Raw genomic sequence first — 15,949 nt, forward strand, 5'->3', positions numbered from 1 at the left:
CTTTTTTTATAACACAATAAAAGGAAAAGAGAATAAAATAAGAAAACACAATTTATAATAGTAATTTTAATAAAAGATATCTTTTATATCTAACTTTATAGAAAAAATGAATTAATTAAGTCATTAATATCTAATAAGTTGAATAATCAACTTAGGACGCACTTTTACCATTTAATATTTTAGTTGCTTCATAACGTGCTTGATCATTAAATTTAAAAAAAAAATCATTTTAAAATTTTTAAATATGATTTAAAAAAATAAAATTTTATAAAGTTTAATTTAGGTAATAGTATAAAATTTCATCAAAATGTTAAAAAATTTAATTTGCACAATAGTATAATATTAAAATTTACAAAAAATAATTTTGCGAAGAATCAAGAAATTTGCCTTATTATCTCCTTTTGACGAAACAAAAAATTGGTACGTTAGTATTAAGAATCCATAACTTTTTGGGTTAGCAAAAAGCCCCTTGTTTGATTGGTGTAGGGAGCTTTCTCCCTGGAAATAGCACTTTGACAGATAATGCCGTTTCCTCTCATTCCTTCTGAAGGAGTGCATTCGGAAACCAAAGCACAAAACTGTGTCATAATCATTAAGAAAACAAGGTCAGTCAGGTAAAGTTACATTTACAAACATACCAGCGGAGTCAAAATTGTGGTTCCATTGCCTCTACCATTCTTCTATGACCATGGGGCTTATGGCACTACTGCTGTATCACCACCACCGAAACCAGGACAAACTGAACTCCATCTCACTGCCAAAAGACCGCTTTTGAAATAAACATGAAATCACGACTCCATTCTTTAGAAAGCAGCAGGAATTCCATGTGTTTTAAGTTATGAAATCAATCGTATTTGTGGTTTAACCATTTGTAGCAGACTTTGAGTGTAGGAGGGCTGCTGGGAAACGAGCAAAGAACTGTGACATGGATTTTATCAGGGTCCGGCTGCATTGGATCAAGAGAAGAAAACACATTCAATCAGTTAATTTCCTGAAAGACATGGAAGCCAAAGTTCTTAGGAAAAAACTGCAGAGTACAACAAATACGAAACCTCAAATCTAATTTCTTTAAGGGAAACAACAGTCATTACGGATTAGCAGCTGCAAGCCATTTGCGGCTATTGCAAACTACAAAGTGTAGTATACTTTAATACATCAAATAAGGCATCTTTCCTTGATAGAAACCAACACATTTAGAATTACTTTCAACAGTAACAAACTCTGAACCCCACCACCCAGAAGAAAAAAGACAACCCTTCAGTTACACTGTATCTACCAATCATTTGACAAGTGTGTTGTAAGCATGCAATGGGTTACCATCCTAGATGATCTGATAAGGAATAGTTAGCATTAGCACTTTGGTTTCTTTTGATCATATATACAGTTCCTTTAGATCTTTTAAGCAATAGTTAGCTTTAGCACTTAAGTTCCAAAGGACAGATCACATATATAGTAATACCAAATTTGAGAAGAATCTGGAATTCAAGATCCAATGTCAATAAGTAATTCACAAAGATTAGATATATTTAGCTGCTGTGCATATCACAGCTTGAGACTTGATATTGTTAGAGAAAGAAAGATACATTATAGCTAATCAATCTCATTAGAGAAAAGTGAAGGAAAGAAGAAATGTTTACCAAAAGGGTAGCCCAGTCGATGTAATTGAGCACTGTTGAGATCCTAGTGTCTTTTCTATAGTACTGGAATGAACAAGCCTTTCAAACTTAGCTGATAGCTCTTGATACAACTGAATCTCTGACGGTCGTGCTTGTCTGATTGCAGCTTTTAAGTGACACATTGTTACTTCTTCAGCATCAAGGCTCTCCTGATAGGAAAGTAACATTAAATCAACAATGGAGAAAACATTCCAGAAAACACAGCATGAACTCACAAACCTCAAGAGCTGCAACAGCTGCCTCCCGGCAAATCAATGATATGTCAGCACCAGTACAGCCCTCTGTGAGATGAGCAAGCTCCTTTAAGCTCACATCCGAGCTGCAAGGAATTTTACGCAAATGGATATGGAATATATCTTCACGATCATTCTTGTTTGGTGGTCCAACATATAACAATCGATCGAAGCGACCTGCATGAATCTTTAATTAATTATTATGAGAAAGGTGATCATGTTTATGCTATAAGAGTAGAAGGTTATAAAATTGGTGTGTTTGAGCTTGTGCATGTCGAGGGAAGGGGATGGAGAGAGAAAGAAAAGACCTGGTCTTAAAAGGGCAGGATCAATCTTGTCTGGCCGATTAGTAGCTGCAATAACAGTAACATCAACTCTTTGATGCAAACCTAGATCAGCAAGACTTTCAGTCAAGTCAGTATATTTTATTCCATATGCGCAAAACATGCTAAGTTCCAATGATAATCCAGATAGGTGAGATAGAATCTCCTCAAGGGAGGCTAAAGCAAAACGAAGATGTTTTAAATCGAAATTAAATAGGTATAAGCAAAGCTCCATAGATGCATTCTAAAAAGAAAAAACAAAGGTCTGAAAAATATATGAATGAAAGCACCATGAATATATTAGGGGACTGAATGCTTCACATCACATACTAACCATCCAACTCAACAAGAAGTTGACTCATGACTCTATCAGAAACTGAAACCCCATCACTTTCCTTCCCACGAATTACGGCAAGGCTATCAATTTCATCAAAAAATATGATTGATGGAGCATTAGCCCTTGCCTTTGCAAAAAGGGATCTCACTGCCTTCTCAGATTCACCAACCCATTTGCTGAAAAGTTCTGGACCCTTCACTGCCAGAAAATTCAATCCAGCTTCAGAAGCTACAGCACGAGCCATGAGGGTTTTGCTACAACCAGGAGGTCCAAACATCAACACCCCTGTGGGAGGCCGTGTACCAATCCTCTTGAATGCGTCCTGGTGTTTTTGAGGCCATTCAACAGCTTCCATTAACTGATTTTTGACCTCCCTTTGACCGCCAACATCTTCCCAATTAACTTTTGGAACCTCAAGTATGACCTATAAGTAGAGAAAAAACAGTTGAGTACATCTTAAATGTAATCAACTTGCAACTCTAAAAATTGCAGCTTTGATCTTTTTTAGTTAAAAATATTCTAAAATCATGTTGGAAGCATAAAATGTTGTGCAAACAGCAGCTGTGGTTGTTCGGTATTTTCATTGCAATAGTAGACATCGGTTGCATAAAAAAAATGACAAGAAAAGACTTTTCCAAACAACAATGATATCTTAGCCATACCTCACGCATGGCACTAGGTCTCACTTTCATCCTGGCTTTTTCAAAATCTTCAAAAGCCAATCTTAGCAGGCATTTTTCTTTCACTAAAGACATCCCTTCAGAAATATCACTAATACCAGTCTGGATACTAGCTGTTATTTGTGAGGCTGTCTCAGCAGAATCAGGCAAATCTGTTTTGCAAGAAGATGCAGAGTCTGAACAACTAATCAAAATGTCTCTTAAATCACTTCCACATTCCATTCCTTCCATTTTATGGTACGTAATTGGCATTCCACAAGAATCCAAACCTGGACAAGAAACTTTAAATTTTGCATAACGTCTAAGACAAACTAGGGCTGCCTCCTTACAAAGGAATGCTAGATCAGCACCCACAAAGCCATGTGTAGCCATAGCAAGTTGCTGAACTTGCATATCTGAAATACAGTGGTCCATTTTACTGAGAAGGGTATGTAGTATATCCAGTCGTTGCTTTGGAGATGGCACGCCTGCGTGTGAATTTTCAATATCAATAAAAGCAGATAGCATATCAGACAAAAGGGAAGAACATCTGTAATTTGGAATTGATTGGGTGAGCAACAAAAGAAATAACACAAACCTATAGTCCTAAGTTCATTCATGGTTTCACAGGCTTCCTTGACTGGAGTAAAATGCACTTTGAGTTTACAGACTTGAACATTTATGATATTTGTTTATTTCTTAGATAGTATAGTAGTCCTAACCCTACTAAGAGAAATCTCTAAACTCAAATATTACCCTCATTTCTTCCATTTATGCAACCTTTGAGCCAATAAATACAAGAAATACTGCATCTTCAGTCTAAATTAAGTTATAACTGAATCAGATTTTACCCTTGAACAGAACCAGTATGTGATACCATCATAAACTATATATAGTGCATAAAATGGAGTGTGTTTAATTTATCATGTGAATATAGGAAAAAGAGTTATCATTTGAAAAACAAAAAGATTTTCAAGGCAATGAAATTTAATATCACAAAAAAGAAAAGCATTATCCTACCAATCTCAAGTTCCCTGCCAAGTCTTCCAGGCCGTCTAAGTGCAGGCTCGATGCTATCAGGTCTGTTGGTAGCAGCAATCACAAGCACTCCCTCAGTTCTACTGATCCCATCCATCAGATTCAACAAAGTAGCAACCATTCTTTGAGATAGCTGTTCACCTCCTTCTTTTCGTGCAGGAGCAATGGCATCCAACTCGTCAATGAATACCTATACAGAGGAACTGTAGGTTAGGTAGCATCTAAAGCAAGAGGCACAGGAAAGTATGAAATGAGTCCCCAGACAACATAACCTTCCAATATTTTTTCTTCAAAAGATAACATTGAAGGTTAAAATTGACATGTTAACATTTAGCTATTACATGTCGCATCCAAGAATTTTTCACTCATTGTTTTTATGGTGTCTCAACAACTAAATCACCAAGTGGTAAGACATGCAGAGCAAGAAAGTATGCAAAAGTAACAAGGACTTTGAGAGATAAAATCTAACCACAGAAGGTGCAGCCTGTGTAGCTGACTCAAAAACTTTGAGCAATTCTTGCTCACTTTCTCCATAATATTCACTAACAATCTCAGGCCCATTTACATAGAAAAGGTTGACACCAGCATCACGGACACATAACCGAGCCAAAGAAGTCTTTCCCGTTCCAGGTGGGCCATGAAGAAGCACTCCCTTCGTAGTTTGTAAACCAAAACTACATCAGCAATCAACATTTAACTTTTACTATGTCAAACAAAAGAGAGGGAAAGGATAAAAAGATAAAGACAAGTATCTGTGAATGAATGCATCAGTGAATTCCAACATCTGAGAAAACAGCAACAAGTACACAGTATTGCTAACAAAATAACAAAATGCCAATTCAATTAAAAAAATAATAAAAAAAGATAACTTTTCCATGTTCATTAAGGCATTTAAAAAGATGTTTTGCTCCTTTTGATTGTTGAAGCCATAGGACAAATGCATCTCACAGTCCTCAAAAACTCTAGAATCTTCTTTCTAAATATTTTCTATAAATATATACATATATATATTTCAAATTATGTAGGATCGAGAAAATAACAAGTAACAGCAAATTCATATGATATACCTTGACAAATCATTCTTCACAGATGAGGAAATAATTTCCTTCAATACAGCATATTCTTTAGACAAGCCACCCAATTCTGAAATATCATGCTCTATAATGGTTTCCACTTCTTCAAGGTCAAGTTGCAGACACGGTGAAGGTCTTTCAGCAAGAGTTTCAGATGACAAATCTGATGATAAACATAAGTACACTTTAGTCTCATGGTCTACAACAAAAGCATTATCTACATGCTCCATAGATTCAAGATTCTGTGTGGGCAAACTATGATGACTTCCATTCTTCAAATCTTGATTAGTGATACCAGCACCTCTCACACGGAAAATGCAAAGCTCAGAAAGTATTGGAATGGCCACAATATTTCCACAGAGTAGATTACGCGAATACAACCATGAAGCAGCACAGGTCTCTAGAAGCTTCTTAGAACTTTCATCCCTTAATATCTCTTTAACATCAAATGAATCAACATATAAACCATTTGGTTTTGAGAAATTTGATGCTGACCCTTCACTTAATGGTGAAGCTAACTGACTAGAATGAGGAGAACTCAGCTTTGGCTGATATAATGGTGTCTTAGGGGAAGATGTTATTCCATTCTCATATCGACCATGAGTTTTTTCTGTAGGAAACTCCATTCTAGGAAACATATCATTGCTTGTGTTTACTGTGTCCTTAAAAGAAGTCAGCTCAAGATGCAATTGCTTGCAGCTATGCAGTGAGAGGTAATTAGCATTTGGATTATGTGCATTTTCTCTCCCACTTGCAAGACCAGTTTTAAATTCACTTTGTATAGGATAAACAAACACAGTGCTGCCAGAAGCAGGAGAACCCAGTGTGTATGAAAGGTTTGAAGACAATCGCACTCCATTCTTCAAAACCTGGAAAGAGAGGAAGAGGGTGAAGATAGAGAATCAAACTTCCACGTTACCACCACCAGAATCTCCAAAATTAAGAACATGTAAGTTAAGGCATAGATTCAAGTCCATAATTTACAAATTATAGCACAATAAATAAAACAATGATTTATGAGGTTATGCTAAAAAATTCTACAATGGCACCAAACTATATGAGATTCCATCAATTCACCCTAAGAAATATTCCAAGCTAGAGCAACTATATCTGGCTGTAATTATGCAGCCCCAAATTCACCTTCAAGAAATACAATGTACTAAATGAACTTCATAATTAGTTACCATCTCCATTCAGAAGTAACCACCTTGCATAATTGTAAAGCATCTATAGCTGGTATAACAGTATAGGAAGCATCCACTTTCTCCAACTTCACAGTATAGTTTGTCAAGCTGATCTTTTTTCTTTTCAATTTTCACAAGCAAAAAGGAGAAGAAGAAAATAAAGAGTTAAACTAAAATAAGATTTTCATTCAAACCTTACAAGATGGAAAAACTGTAGTAAGCGCAAAGTAGTTTCCAACTTCTTTTGCAGTTTCATTGCCCAAATCAACAACACAGGTTTTAGCACATTCATCTGTTACCAAGCTTAGAGGAAAGCCATTTGAATGTTCATTCTTCAAAGCCACAAGCGAGACCTAGTCAAGGGGTTAGAATATAAGTCAGCAGCAGAAGAGTGGCGGATGGGGAGGTTCAATTTTCGAAAACCTACTAATAATTTCATATCACGTACTAGAAATAAAGATAGTAAATTACCGATACTAATGAACCAGGAGCAAGGTAAGAAGCAACCATAGAACTTTCTGACAACCAAATTTTACAGCCTCTGGTTTCTAAGTCAACATCATTAACTCGGCCAATGAAAGCAGATTTTCCAATAAGAGAAGGATATCGCCTAGAAACTTCTTGAAGAGAGCACCTAAGAACTTCTTCACTTACTTCTGAATCTAGAGAAGAAACAGATGGTGTCCGGGGAGAAGCTGATGGGTCAGAATTTGATTGCCTGGAAGGCGCCTTGGATTGCTTCTTTGACTTTGAAGGCATCTCCACAGTTGATCCTAGAGCCTCTGAACCAAATCAAATAGCTCATTCAAGAGCCTGTGAGACAAGTTAGGACTAGCTAGAGGATGATTACTATAAATACACCCATAATTCTTAAAATAATTTACCCATTTCACTTAACCGTTAAAGTTTAAATTTTTTAACTCCTTTCAAATTTTATAGAATAAACAGAAACTTCAAGCCAATAAAACTAAATTTGTGAGGAAATGATCCAATAGCAATTGAGGAAATCTTTCAATTTTTCACTATATGATCTAATATTCGCTTAATTATCAAAAGATAACAACGTAAAAATGAAGGTCCAAGGACTTGAACAAGATTCAGCTATAGTTCAAGGAGTTGCAATATATTTATCCCTAAAGGAACATTTAAACAACATTTGATTAACTGGAATTTACAGTTAAAACATATTAACATACTAATTAACAAAATTAAGAAACATTACGTTTAAAAACTTTCACTTCTTTTCAGCAAGAAAATAGCAAAACCTTGAACTTGTATGAATAGCATGTAGAAACAAGCTTTTCAAAGCATTCTACTTCACTATTTAACCACGTCTGATTCTTGAAAGAAGTAGAAATCGAACTAAAAATAACCAAAATCAGTTTAAAAATTACTAAAAGCTAATCACTGAGATAGCCGTTTACTTGTTTTTTTTTTAAAAAAAAGCTATTAGTCCCTGACTTACTGGAATTAAAGCATAAGGATGAGACATAGGAAAGCAGAAAACTCACGGCAATGAAGCTGGCCAGCGACGGAGCTTTCTTCTTCAAGAGAGGCGGCGGAGACGGGAGAAAGAAACGGTAAAATTGATTAAAAATGAAAGATAAACAGGAAATGTTTCGTGTTGGTGCGGCGAACCAGAGAGGCACCGTCGCCGCCAGCATTAAGTCTAAATGATGCAATGCAGGGATGAGGGATCGAGCACGCAGCCCAGCCCAAGCGTCGAAACAAAGCCGCTATTAGTCAATCATTTTCAACGCCTGTCGGTTAGTGTGTGTGGGTTTTTGGCCCCAAAATGTTGGGCTTCTAACGGCCCAAAATATATGGCGAGGGATGGCTTGTGCTTTTGTTTTGGATAAACTTGGGCCGAAACAGACCAATAAGAAAACCCGGATTGTATTCGGATGAAACCGAAGTCGGCCAGGTAAGCGTCCAAACAGGCCTTGGATTGACCCGGAGTCTTGAATTCAAAGCCCTATATAATCCCGTCACGGTTTCAGGAAATTACCGCCAGCGCTGAGCTCCGTTGCAACTTCAGCCTCCGCCATGAGAAGAACGAGAGGAGGATCAAGGCAAGGCCATCACCACCACCAACCTCTACAGGCCGAGGAGACCTGGTCCGTCAAGCCCTTTCATGACACTCCTCAACCGCCACAACAAGATCCCCATCATCAACAAGAGGAGCCGAATCTTAATTTTCCTTCATCCCCGTCCATTTCTCATCAACTACAGTCCCTCGATTTTACCCCCAAACCGTCCAGAACTCATCGTAATCCCAACTGGAAATACCGGCGTGGCCACGTGGCCAAACCTCGGTTCGTCAAAAAGTCCGAGCTTATTTCTTCAAAATCTGAGCTGAGTTCTGAGGACAATAAAGCGAGTTTGAGTGTAGTCGAAGAAGTAAACTGCGACGAAGAAGAAAATAAAGGAAGCGAGGCTTTGGAGTCCAAGATTGACGGGGATGGAGAGGAAATTGAAGGAGATGAATCACAAAACAGTGCGGATGGTGTTGTGAGTAGGTTTGAGGAGCTGCGGTTAAGGGTGGACGAACCCGAATTGTCGGAGGAACGGCTGAGAATCAATGATCAGTTGCAGGAGGACGAGGTAATTCAAACGAATTTCGATGTCTATTTTGATTATTAAGACTTTCATTCTGACCAATTATTTATCCTTCATTAAGGTTTTGCACTTGTTTTATTCAATAGACGAAGGAAGATTTTGAACTTAGCTTAGCTTTTTAAAAACCATGGGGTTGAAATCACAAAGGAAAGCGTTTTATTTTTAAACTGCTGACCATTACAATGAGTTCCTTTTCCGCCATTGCCGTATTTGATCCTTCTTTTTCTTGTAGTTACTTGCAATGAAGTCTATTTACGGAGAAAATGTCTTCATCCTTGATAGAGAGATGGGCTTACGATCCTTGAAGGTTATGTTACTGGCCTATAATTTCAGGTTTTCTTTCGCTAGCTAAAACCAATTGAGTAGGCTGATACCTTTGTGTTATTTTACAGATTCACATTCACCTTGAAGGCAGTGGAGAGACTATTATAACGACAAAGCTAAATTCATCTAATGATGTTGGTGAAAGTGAGACTTCAGATGACTTCTCATACTCGTTCAAAGTCCAATATCTTCCACCAATTGTGTTGACCTGTTTACTACCTAGATCATACCCCAGCCATCTTCCTCCTTATTTTACCATATCTGTTCAGTGGTTGCATTCAGCTAGGATTTCTGATCTTTGCAGTCATCTCGACTTAATATGGAAGGAGCAAGAAGGACGGGAAGTTATATACCAATGGGCAGATTGGCTGCAAAATTTCTCGCTCTCTTATCTTGGATGTGATAAAGAAATAATGCTTGGTCCTTATGGCATCGAGAATACTGGAGAGAGGCGTGCAATTTCAGGAAGTGTCTCCCCTGTTGTTGATGTACCGTTTGTTCGGAGTTACAATGATGAGATATGCCATGAAAAGTTCCTCAAAAGCTTGCATGAATGTTCAATCTGTTTTAGTGAGTATGCAGGTAATCATAGGTTGATTAATTATTTTTTGTTTAATTGTAAACGTTTTTGCTATTGTTTGCTATCTTGAGCATTGCCTTTTTCTGCAGTCTTTTGGCTGTTTTGCTTGACCAGTGAAGCAGAAGAATGCAGGGAATGATAGACATGAATCTAAAAGAATCTAAGGCATTAATCATGAATGTGGTGATTTTAGGTGTCTCTCATTTTAGATAACTTGATTTGAATGCTATGGTTGATAATCATTCTGGATTCTAAGCATCAGTAATATTGTTTTCAGTTAATGGTTTTTCCGCTATAATAAGTTGGAGAACTTGCATTAACCATACTGGGGAAACATGCACTATTACCCTGGTTTCCTTGGGTTTGAATTAAATTAAGAGTTGTAGTTGTGAGACATTTTTTTTATTGGAGAGGATTGTGGGGTAAAATCTATGTATCTTCTACTGGTTCTTTGAATAGTAGTACTATCTCGAAGCTTATATATGAAAATTTTCTTTCCCTTTTATGAGTGAATGAAAGACAGGATTTAATTGCTGTTTGATAACTTCTTTGCAGCATTTGGTGAAAATTTCCTTAGATCTAGAATAGATTTGTTAACATCTCTAATTTCACTTTTGGCTGGTTGGCTGGGGCTCTGAATTTTTCTTATTTTTTGTTTGAGGATGGTAGGAATTTACTTTGGCAATTAAGTACAGATAAAATATTATTCAGAATAGGGGTGGAGAAATTTTCTTAAAGGGTTTAGGATGATGCTTTATTACTCAGGAAACTTTGGATTTTTTGGGGAAAGGATTTTAATGTGGATAGCTATTAAGAGTATGTTCTATGTATTTTTAGTTTGGATTCAGAAGATAGTGTTGTGCACTCTATTGTGATCGTTGTTGAACCCTTGCTACTGGTTTTTTTTCTTTAACTAGGAACTGACTTTATTAGGCTGCCATGCCAGCATTTCTTCTGCTGCAAATGCATCAAAACATATTCTGACATGCATATCACCAAAGGCACCATAAGCAAGCTGCTATGCCCTGAAGCTAAATGTGGGGGCATGGTGCCTCCTGGTTTATTGAAACGGTTACTCAGTGATGAAGCGTATGAACGTTGGGAGTCCCTTATGCTACAGAAAACACTTGAATCAATGTCAGATGTTGCATGTTGCCCAAGATGTGAAACACCTTGCATAGAGGATGAAGACCAACATGCACAATGCTCCAAGTGCTTCTTTAGCTTTTGTACGCTTTGTAGGGAGCGCCGTCATGTAGGCATAGCATGTATGACACCAGAACTGAAGCTTCGTATCTTGCAGGTATTATTTATGTCATTTCTTTGTGGATCTTTTTTCTTTATGTCTAGTGGGACAGGTGTATCATATCTTTAAAGTAGATTTTAGTCAGAATTCCTTTGATATTTTCTTGGTAAATTGTAGAAACTGGAAATAACCGTACAAAGCATTATTCAAACATGATGTGATCTTGAATGTGCTAAAGGCTTTAAAGGTTCATGGGATGGTTCTTGTATAGCTTTAACTTGAATTTCATGGACAACATTGGATCAATGTTTGTCAAAGTCCTCTTCTTTGCTGTGCTCCTTTTTCTTCACTGCTTGCATATATTTTTAGCATTTTCCTTGTCCTATGGGCGTCTACTTCCTCTATCATAGAAACTTTTCTCCATCATTCATGGAATTAATGTTGCTGACAGGAGCGCCAAAATTCATCCCAATTGAATCAAGCGCAGAAGCTCAAGGAACGTGAGATGATCAATGAAATCCTTAGCATGAAGGAAATAATGCGTGATGCCAAGCAATGTCCATCTTGTAAGATGGCAATCTCAAAAACTGAGGGATGTAACAAGATGGTATGTGAGAACTGTGGGCAGTACTTCTGCTACCGATGTAACAAAGCCATTAATGGATATGATCATTTCAGGTATGCAACTTCCAGAATTTCTAGATGAAGTCTTCATCATTGCTTGTGTCAACTTGAATGTTCATTGGTCAGTACTTAGTTGTTGAGGTTCCGCATTTTTGCTTGTTGAAGGGATGGGACATGTGAATTGTTCCCCCAAGAAATGATACGAGACTGGGAGGAAAGGTTAAATGCACGCCAGGTATTAGGTCAGGTTCACGCTCAACTCTTTGCTGAACGTGGACAGCCATGCCCTAACTGTCGTCAGTTCAATGCAAAGGTGATAAAATTTATTTGATTTGTTGGAATTTTCCTCCACCTATGTAATCTTTTTATCTTCTAATTTTCTAGTTGAAACTAGCTACATGCCAATGAAGTCTAAATGCCTTGTTAGCATTCATCCTGATCTAAACTAACAATTTCAAAAGAATGATACTTTTACACTAGCCATGTCCAGCAGTCCGGGCTTTCCTTTGGATATGTTGTCCATCTATTAAAGTCATCCATATATAGTTTGTAGTTGAAAACATAACAAAAATTCCTTCGATAGGCAATGTGGAGTCTTTTTGGCATTGTTTTGTTGTTCTAGATTGTTTGAGTTCGCTCAACATAGTAACTGTGTTCTATGTTTTTACCATTTATTGTACTTTAACAGGTAGACAACAACAATCACATTTTCTGCTGGGCATGCCAAACGCACTATTGTTACTTGTGCAAAAAAATTGTGAGGCGCAGCTCCCAACACTATGGACCCAAGGGTTGCAAGCAGCATACCGAGGGATAGTGACACAATATCATCAGACCAACCTATTTGAAAAGGCAACTGGTAGATGAGACCAAGATGGCAGAAAGCCTCTTACAATTTGATCTTGCCATGACATCGATAGTCTTCCAAAGGTAAGGAAACAGTGTGGGCTACTTGAATTATGTTGCGTATTTCCTATTTCTCCCGAAGACACATTTTTGGGTGTTGTAAACGACAGTATAGTTTTTTGTTCCCGCTGTCTTGGCATCAAAATCCTTTCAAGAAAACCGCCTTGTAATAATTCAGGTTCGAAACTGGAAGCTGGCTATGGATGTATAGTTGTGAATCATACATTCTTCAGCTGTGTTGTAGCGAAATAAAAACAAAAAAGAAAAAATTTGTGCATATGTTCCATGGATCTAAATAGGGAAAGATTCAACACCATCTTTCCATCTGGTGCTTGTTCACATGACTATGTTAATCCTCTCTTTCCCTCTTGCAAGTCATTCTTGAAATAAAATGGTTTTGGTTAGCTTTTTTGCATGGGCTGTTTGGGTCCAACTCGGGCTCAGTAACCCAAATCTGACCTAATCAGTTTGGGTTAGGTTTAACCAGCATTATGAATATGAGCCTTGCAGGAGGGAAAGAGAGGGGGAGCTTAGCTGTTGCAACAGGCCCAGACAGACAGAAAATTGTGCTAGTGGGCTTCACTGAAGAATGGCGTTGAGACTTGAGAGAGTTACGGGATTAAATTTGTTTTTTTTCAATATATATATGAATAAATTTATAATATCAAGTATCTAAAAATTTAAAAAAAAACTTTATTTTAAAACATATTAAAAAAGTGAAAGGGAGAAGTAATAATTAGCAGTAGCAATAATTGAATTAAATTTATAAACATAGTGCGACAATATGTGGGTCAACCATTAGTAAAATGGACGGAGCAGATTTGAAGGGAGGGAAGGAGTCAGCGTCACTTTCATGATTGCGATGGTGATTTTGTCGTGTCCCCACCTTGCTCAATTCAATGCCCCCCTCACCATGCTCAATTCAATGCCCCCCATTACCTGCCGAAATTCCATATCAATTTTAAGAGCAATCATTCAAAATATCAAAAATAAAATAAAAACACTTTGGCAGATTTAGATACAAAGCTGAAATGGACTTCCAGAAGCTTCTTTGTTATTATTATTTTTAAATAAAATAAAAAATATATATTTTAATTTTCTTATTTAGGGTATTCCACTCGTAATTCTTTTTATTTCAATTTTGTAATTATTTGATCACAATAAATATATATGTAAAGATTCATTACTTATAAGTGTGAATTTCATATAATATTTTGATGAATTTTATATGATTTATAATCACAATTGGTTAATTGTAATGTAATCATTGTAAGAGATATGCTTATGTTATTTTTACATATCACTTTTTTTTATAAAATTATCTTACGGTTTTAAGTTTTAATCAAAATTTTAAATAAATTTATTAATTTTTAAAATCAATACTCAATCTCTAAAAGTGTAAATACCATTAATAGAGATTATGAAATAAGTAAAATTCTCTTTTTTCTTTATTAACTAAAAAAAATTATTATATTTTAAAAAATTTTAAAAATGGGAACACCAGGGGAGCACCCTTTTCTTCAAATATAATAATAATAATTTTTAAAATTAATAAATAATAAAATTATCATTTCAATATTATCACATCATCAAATTAATAAAAAATTGACTAAAGATTGGATCTATGTGTACAGGAAAGATTTTTTTTAAGAGTAGAGTATCAATTTTGAAAACTAATAAACCTATTTAAAATTTCAATTAAAACTTAAAAATGAGATATATTTTATCTTTTTTTTATTATTAACCTTATTCCCAAAAACACACTTACTTCATTATATTTAATACCCGATTTAAAGTAATTAAACGAATGAGTTTTAGACTAAGCATATATATAAATATATATATATATATATATAGAGAGAGAGAGAGAGAGAGAGAGAGAGAGAGAGATTGATAATGACGGGAACTAGGGGTCTTTGTGTTGGGACGAATTAAGGTGAACAATCAAGTCACCATTGAAACTATATTTTGAATTGAAAATACATAGAAATAACTACTATGCTACGTGGCTTTATTCGGGAGCAAACACATTAAAAAAACATAAGGAAAGGGAAAACCACTATTAAGAAGCAAATGATTAATTCTAGAAAGTAATTAGGAGAGCTTGGAGTTGTTATTAATCATAATTAAAACATAGCCCACCTTCATTATTGTTTTCTTACGTAATCTTTATGTAAACAATCCATAGTAGTAATATATGCTAATGTGTAAATTAAATGATAAAGTTAAACCAGTAATGTACTTTTCTTCTATAAAGAAAAAAGCACCTAGTTAAATCAGTTAATCATTTTGATGACAGTGTTTTTATTTTCAAAAATAATGAATGAAATGTGATTATTTATTTTTAAAAATTAATACAAAGGACACTCTTAAAAGTTTGAAGAACGAATTCTTTTATCCATTTTATAAAATACTCTAACTCTATTTATATATATTCTTTCATAAATTCCATCTATACCCAAAACTCATTTGTCTTGTTTTCATCAAACAACCAAATGTAGAACCGACAGGTGTTAAGGTTTGGTCGTACACGTCTACCTCCTAAACCTAATACACTTAATTCATAATAATGTCCAAAGCAATAACATCATGCATGGGTACGTATCAGAGTGGTCTGAAACATGTGTTTCAGATAAATATAAATGCTTCATTTATTTTTAGTTTGGTACAATTGTTCGCTAATAAATGATTAGGAAAACTATGCCTGTCCCCTTTCAATTTGTTTGTAGTTATAGAAAAAAATATATATAAATACATTATTTTTTAAAAAATTTAAACACAACCAAACTAATTAACTAATTATAATAAGCAAAAGCTTTTGTGCTTGGTGGATACCCGTTTTGGCAAAATCGTCTACCGTATCATTTGCATCACAAGCGATATGAAATTTTTTTCGTCTTCTTGATTATATAATTTTGGAGTTTTAATATATTCATTATGCAAAATTTGAAAATAAAACTTATTTATGCCTATTTTTTTTAAAATTATGTCTTGTGCATATGGGAGATATACTATTTTCTTTGTCTCGTTTTATTTGTTTTCATTCTATCTTTTAATAAAACCAACTTAATTTTAATTATTATTTTTTAAATGATATGTAAGATAAAAAATTTAAAATTTTGAAAAG

The 15,949-nt window shown here is 35.5% G+C and overlaps 2 protein-coding genes across 5 annotated transcripts; one reads left to right on the plus strand and one right to left on the minus strand.

Moving 5' to 3' along the window:
- Positions 1-394: 394 nt before the first annotated feature.
- Positions 395-8,218, minus strand: CIP111 (Cam interacting protein 111). 3 transcript variants are annotated; one of them, XM_021436367.2, is made up of 12 exons: positions 8,035-8,218; positions 6,995-7,305; positions 6,718-6,876; positions 5,334-6,208; positions 4,736-4,940; positions 4,249-4,456; positions 3,232-3,716; positions 2,567-2,993; positions 2,218-2,298; positions 1,896-2,086; positions 1,638-1,825; positions 395-946 (listed from the first exon to the last, which is right to left on the minus strand). In XM_021436367.2, exons 2-12 carry the CDS (start codon positions 7,280-7,282, stop codon positions 862-864), a joined length of 3,192 nt encoding a protein of 1,063 aa, XP_021292042.1. In that variant the 5' UTR covers positions 7,283-7,305; positions 8,035-8,218; the 3' UTR covers positions 395-861. The 3 variants fall into 3 exon arrangements, with proteins under 3 accessions (XP_021292042.1, XP_021292033.1, XP_021292050.1); XM_021436358.2 differs by having other exon boundaries at positions 6,995-7,336; XM_021436375.2 differs by lacking the exon at positions 8,035-8,218 and having other exon boundaries at positions 6,723-6,876; positions 6,995-7,134.
- A 319-nt stretch (positions 8,219-8,537) lies between these two features.
- On the plus strand, positions 8,538-13,129 carry NHL8 (NDR1/HIN1-like 8). Of its 2 annotated transcripts, none has more exons than XM_021436743.2 (7): positions 8,538-9,127; positions 9,375-9,449; positions 9,535-10,048; positions 11,048-11,349; positions 11,744-11,970; positions 12,082-12,229; positions 12,605-13,129. In XM_021436743.2, the coding sequence occupies exons 1-7, from the start codon at positions 8,570-8,572 to the stop codon at positions 12,731-12,733; spliced, it is 1,953 nt and encodes a 650-aa protein (XP_021292418.1). In that variant the 5' UTR covers positions 8,538-8,569; the 3' UTR covers positions 12,734-13,129. The 2 variants fall into 2 exon arrangements, with proteins under 2 accessions (XP_021292418.1, XP_021292412.1); XM_021436737.2 differs by having other exon boundaries at positions 10,964-11,349; positions 12,605-13,128.
- The last annotated feature ends 2,820 nt before the right edge of the window (positions 13,130-15,949 follow it).

Source organism: Theobroma umbraticum, unplaced genomic scaffold (assembly GCF_002168275.2).
Source record: "Theobroma umbraticum cultivar Fairchild unplaced genomic scaffold, ASM216827v3 scaffold_30.0, whole genome shotgun sequence".
Classification (NCBI taxonomy): Eukaryota; Viridiplantae; Streptophyta; class Magnoliopsida; order Malvales; family Malvaceae; genus Theobroma; species Theobroma umbraticum.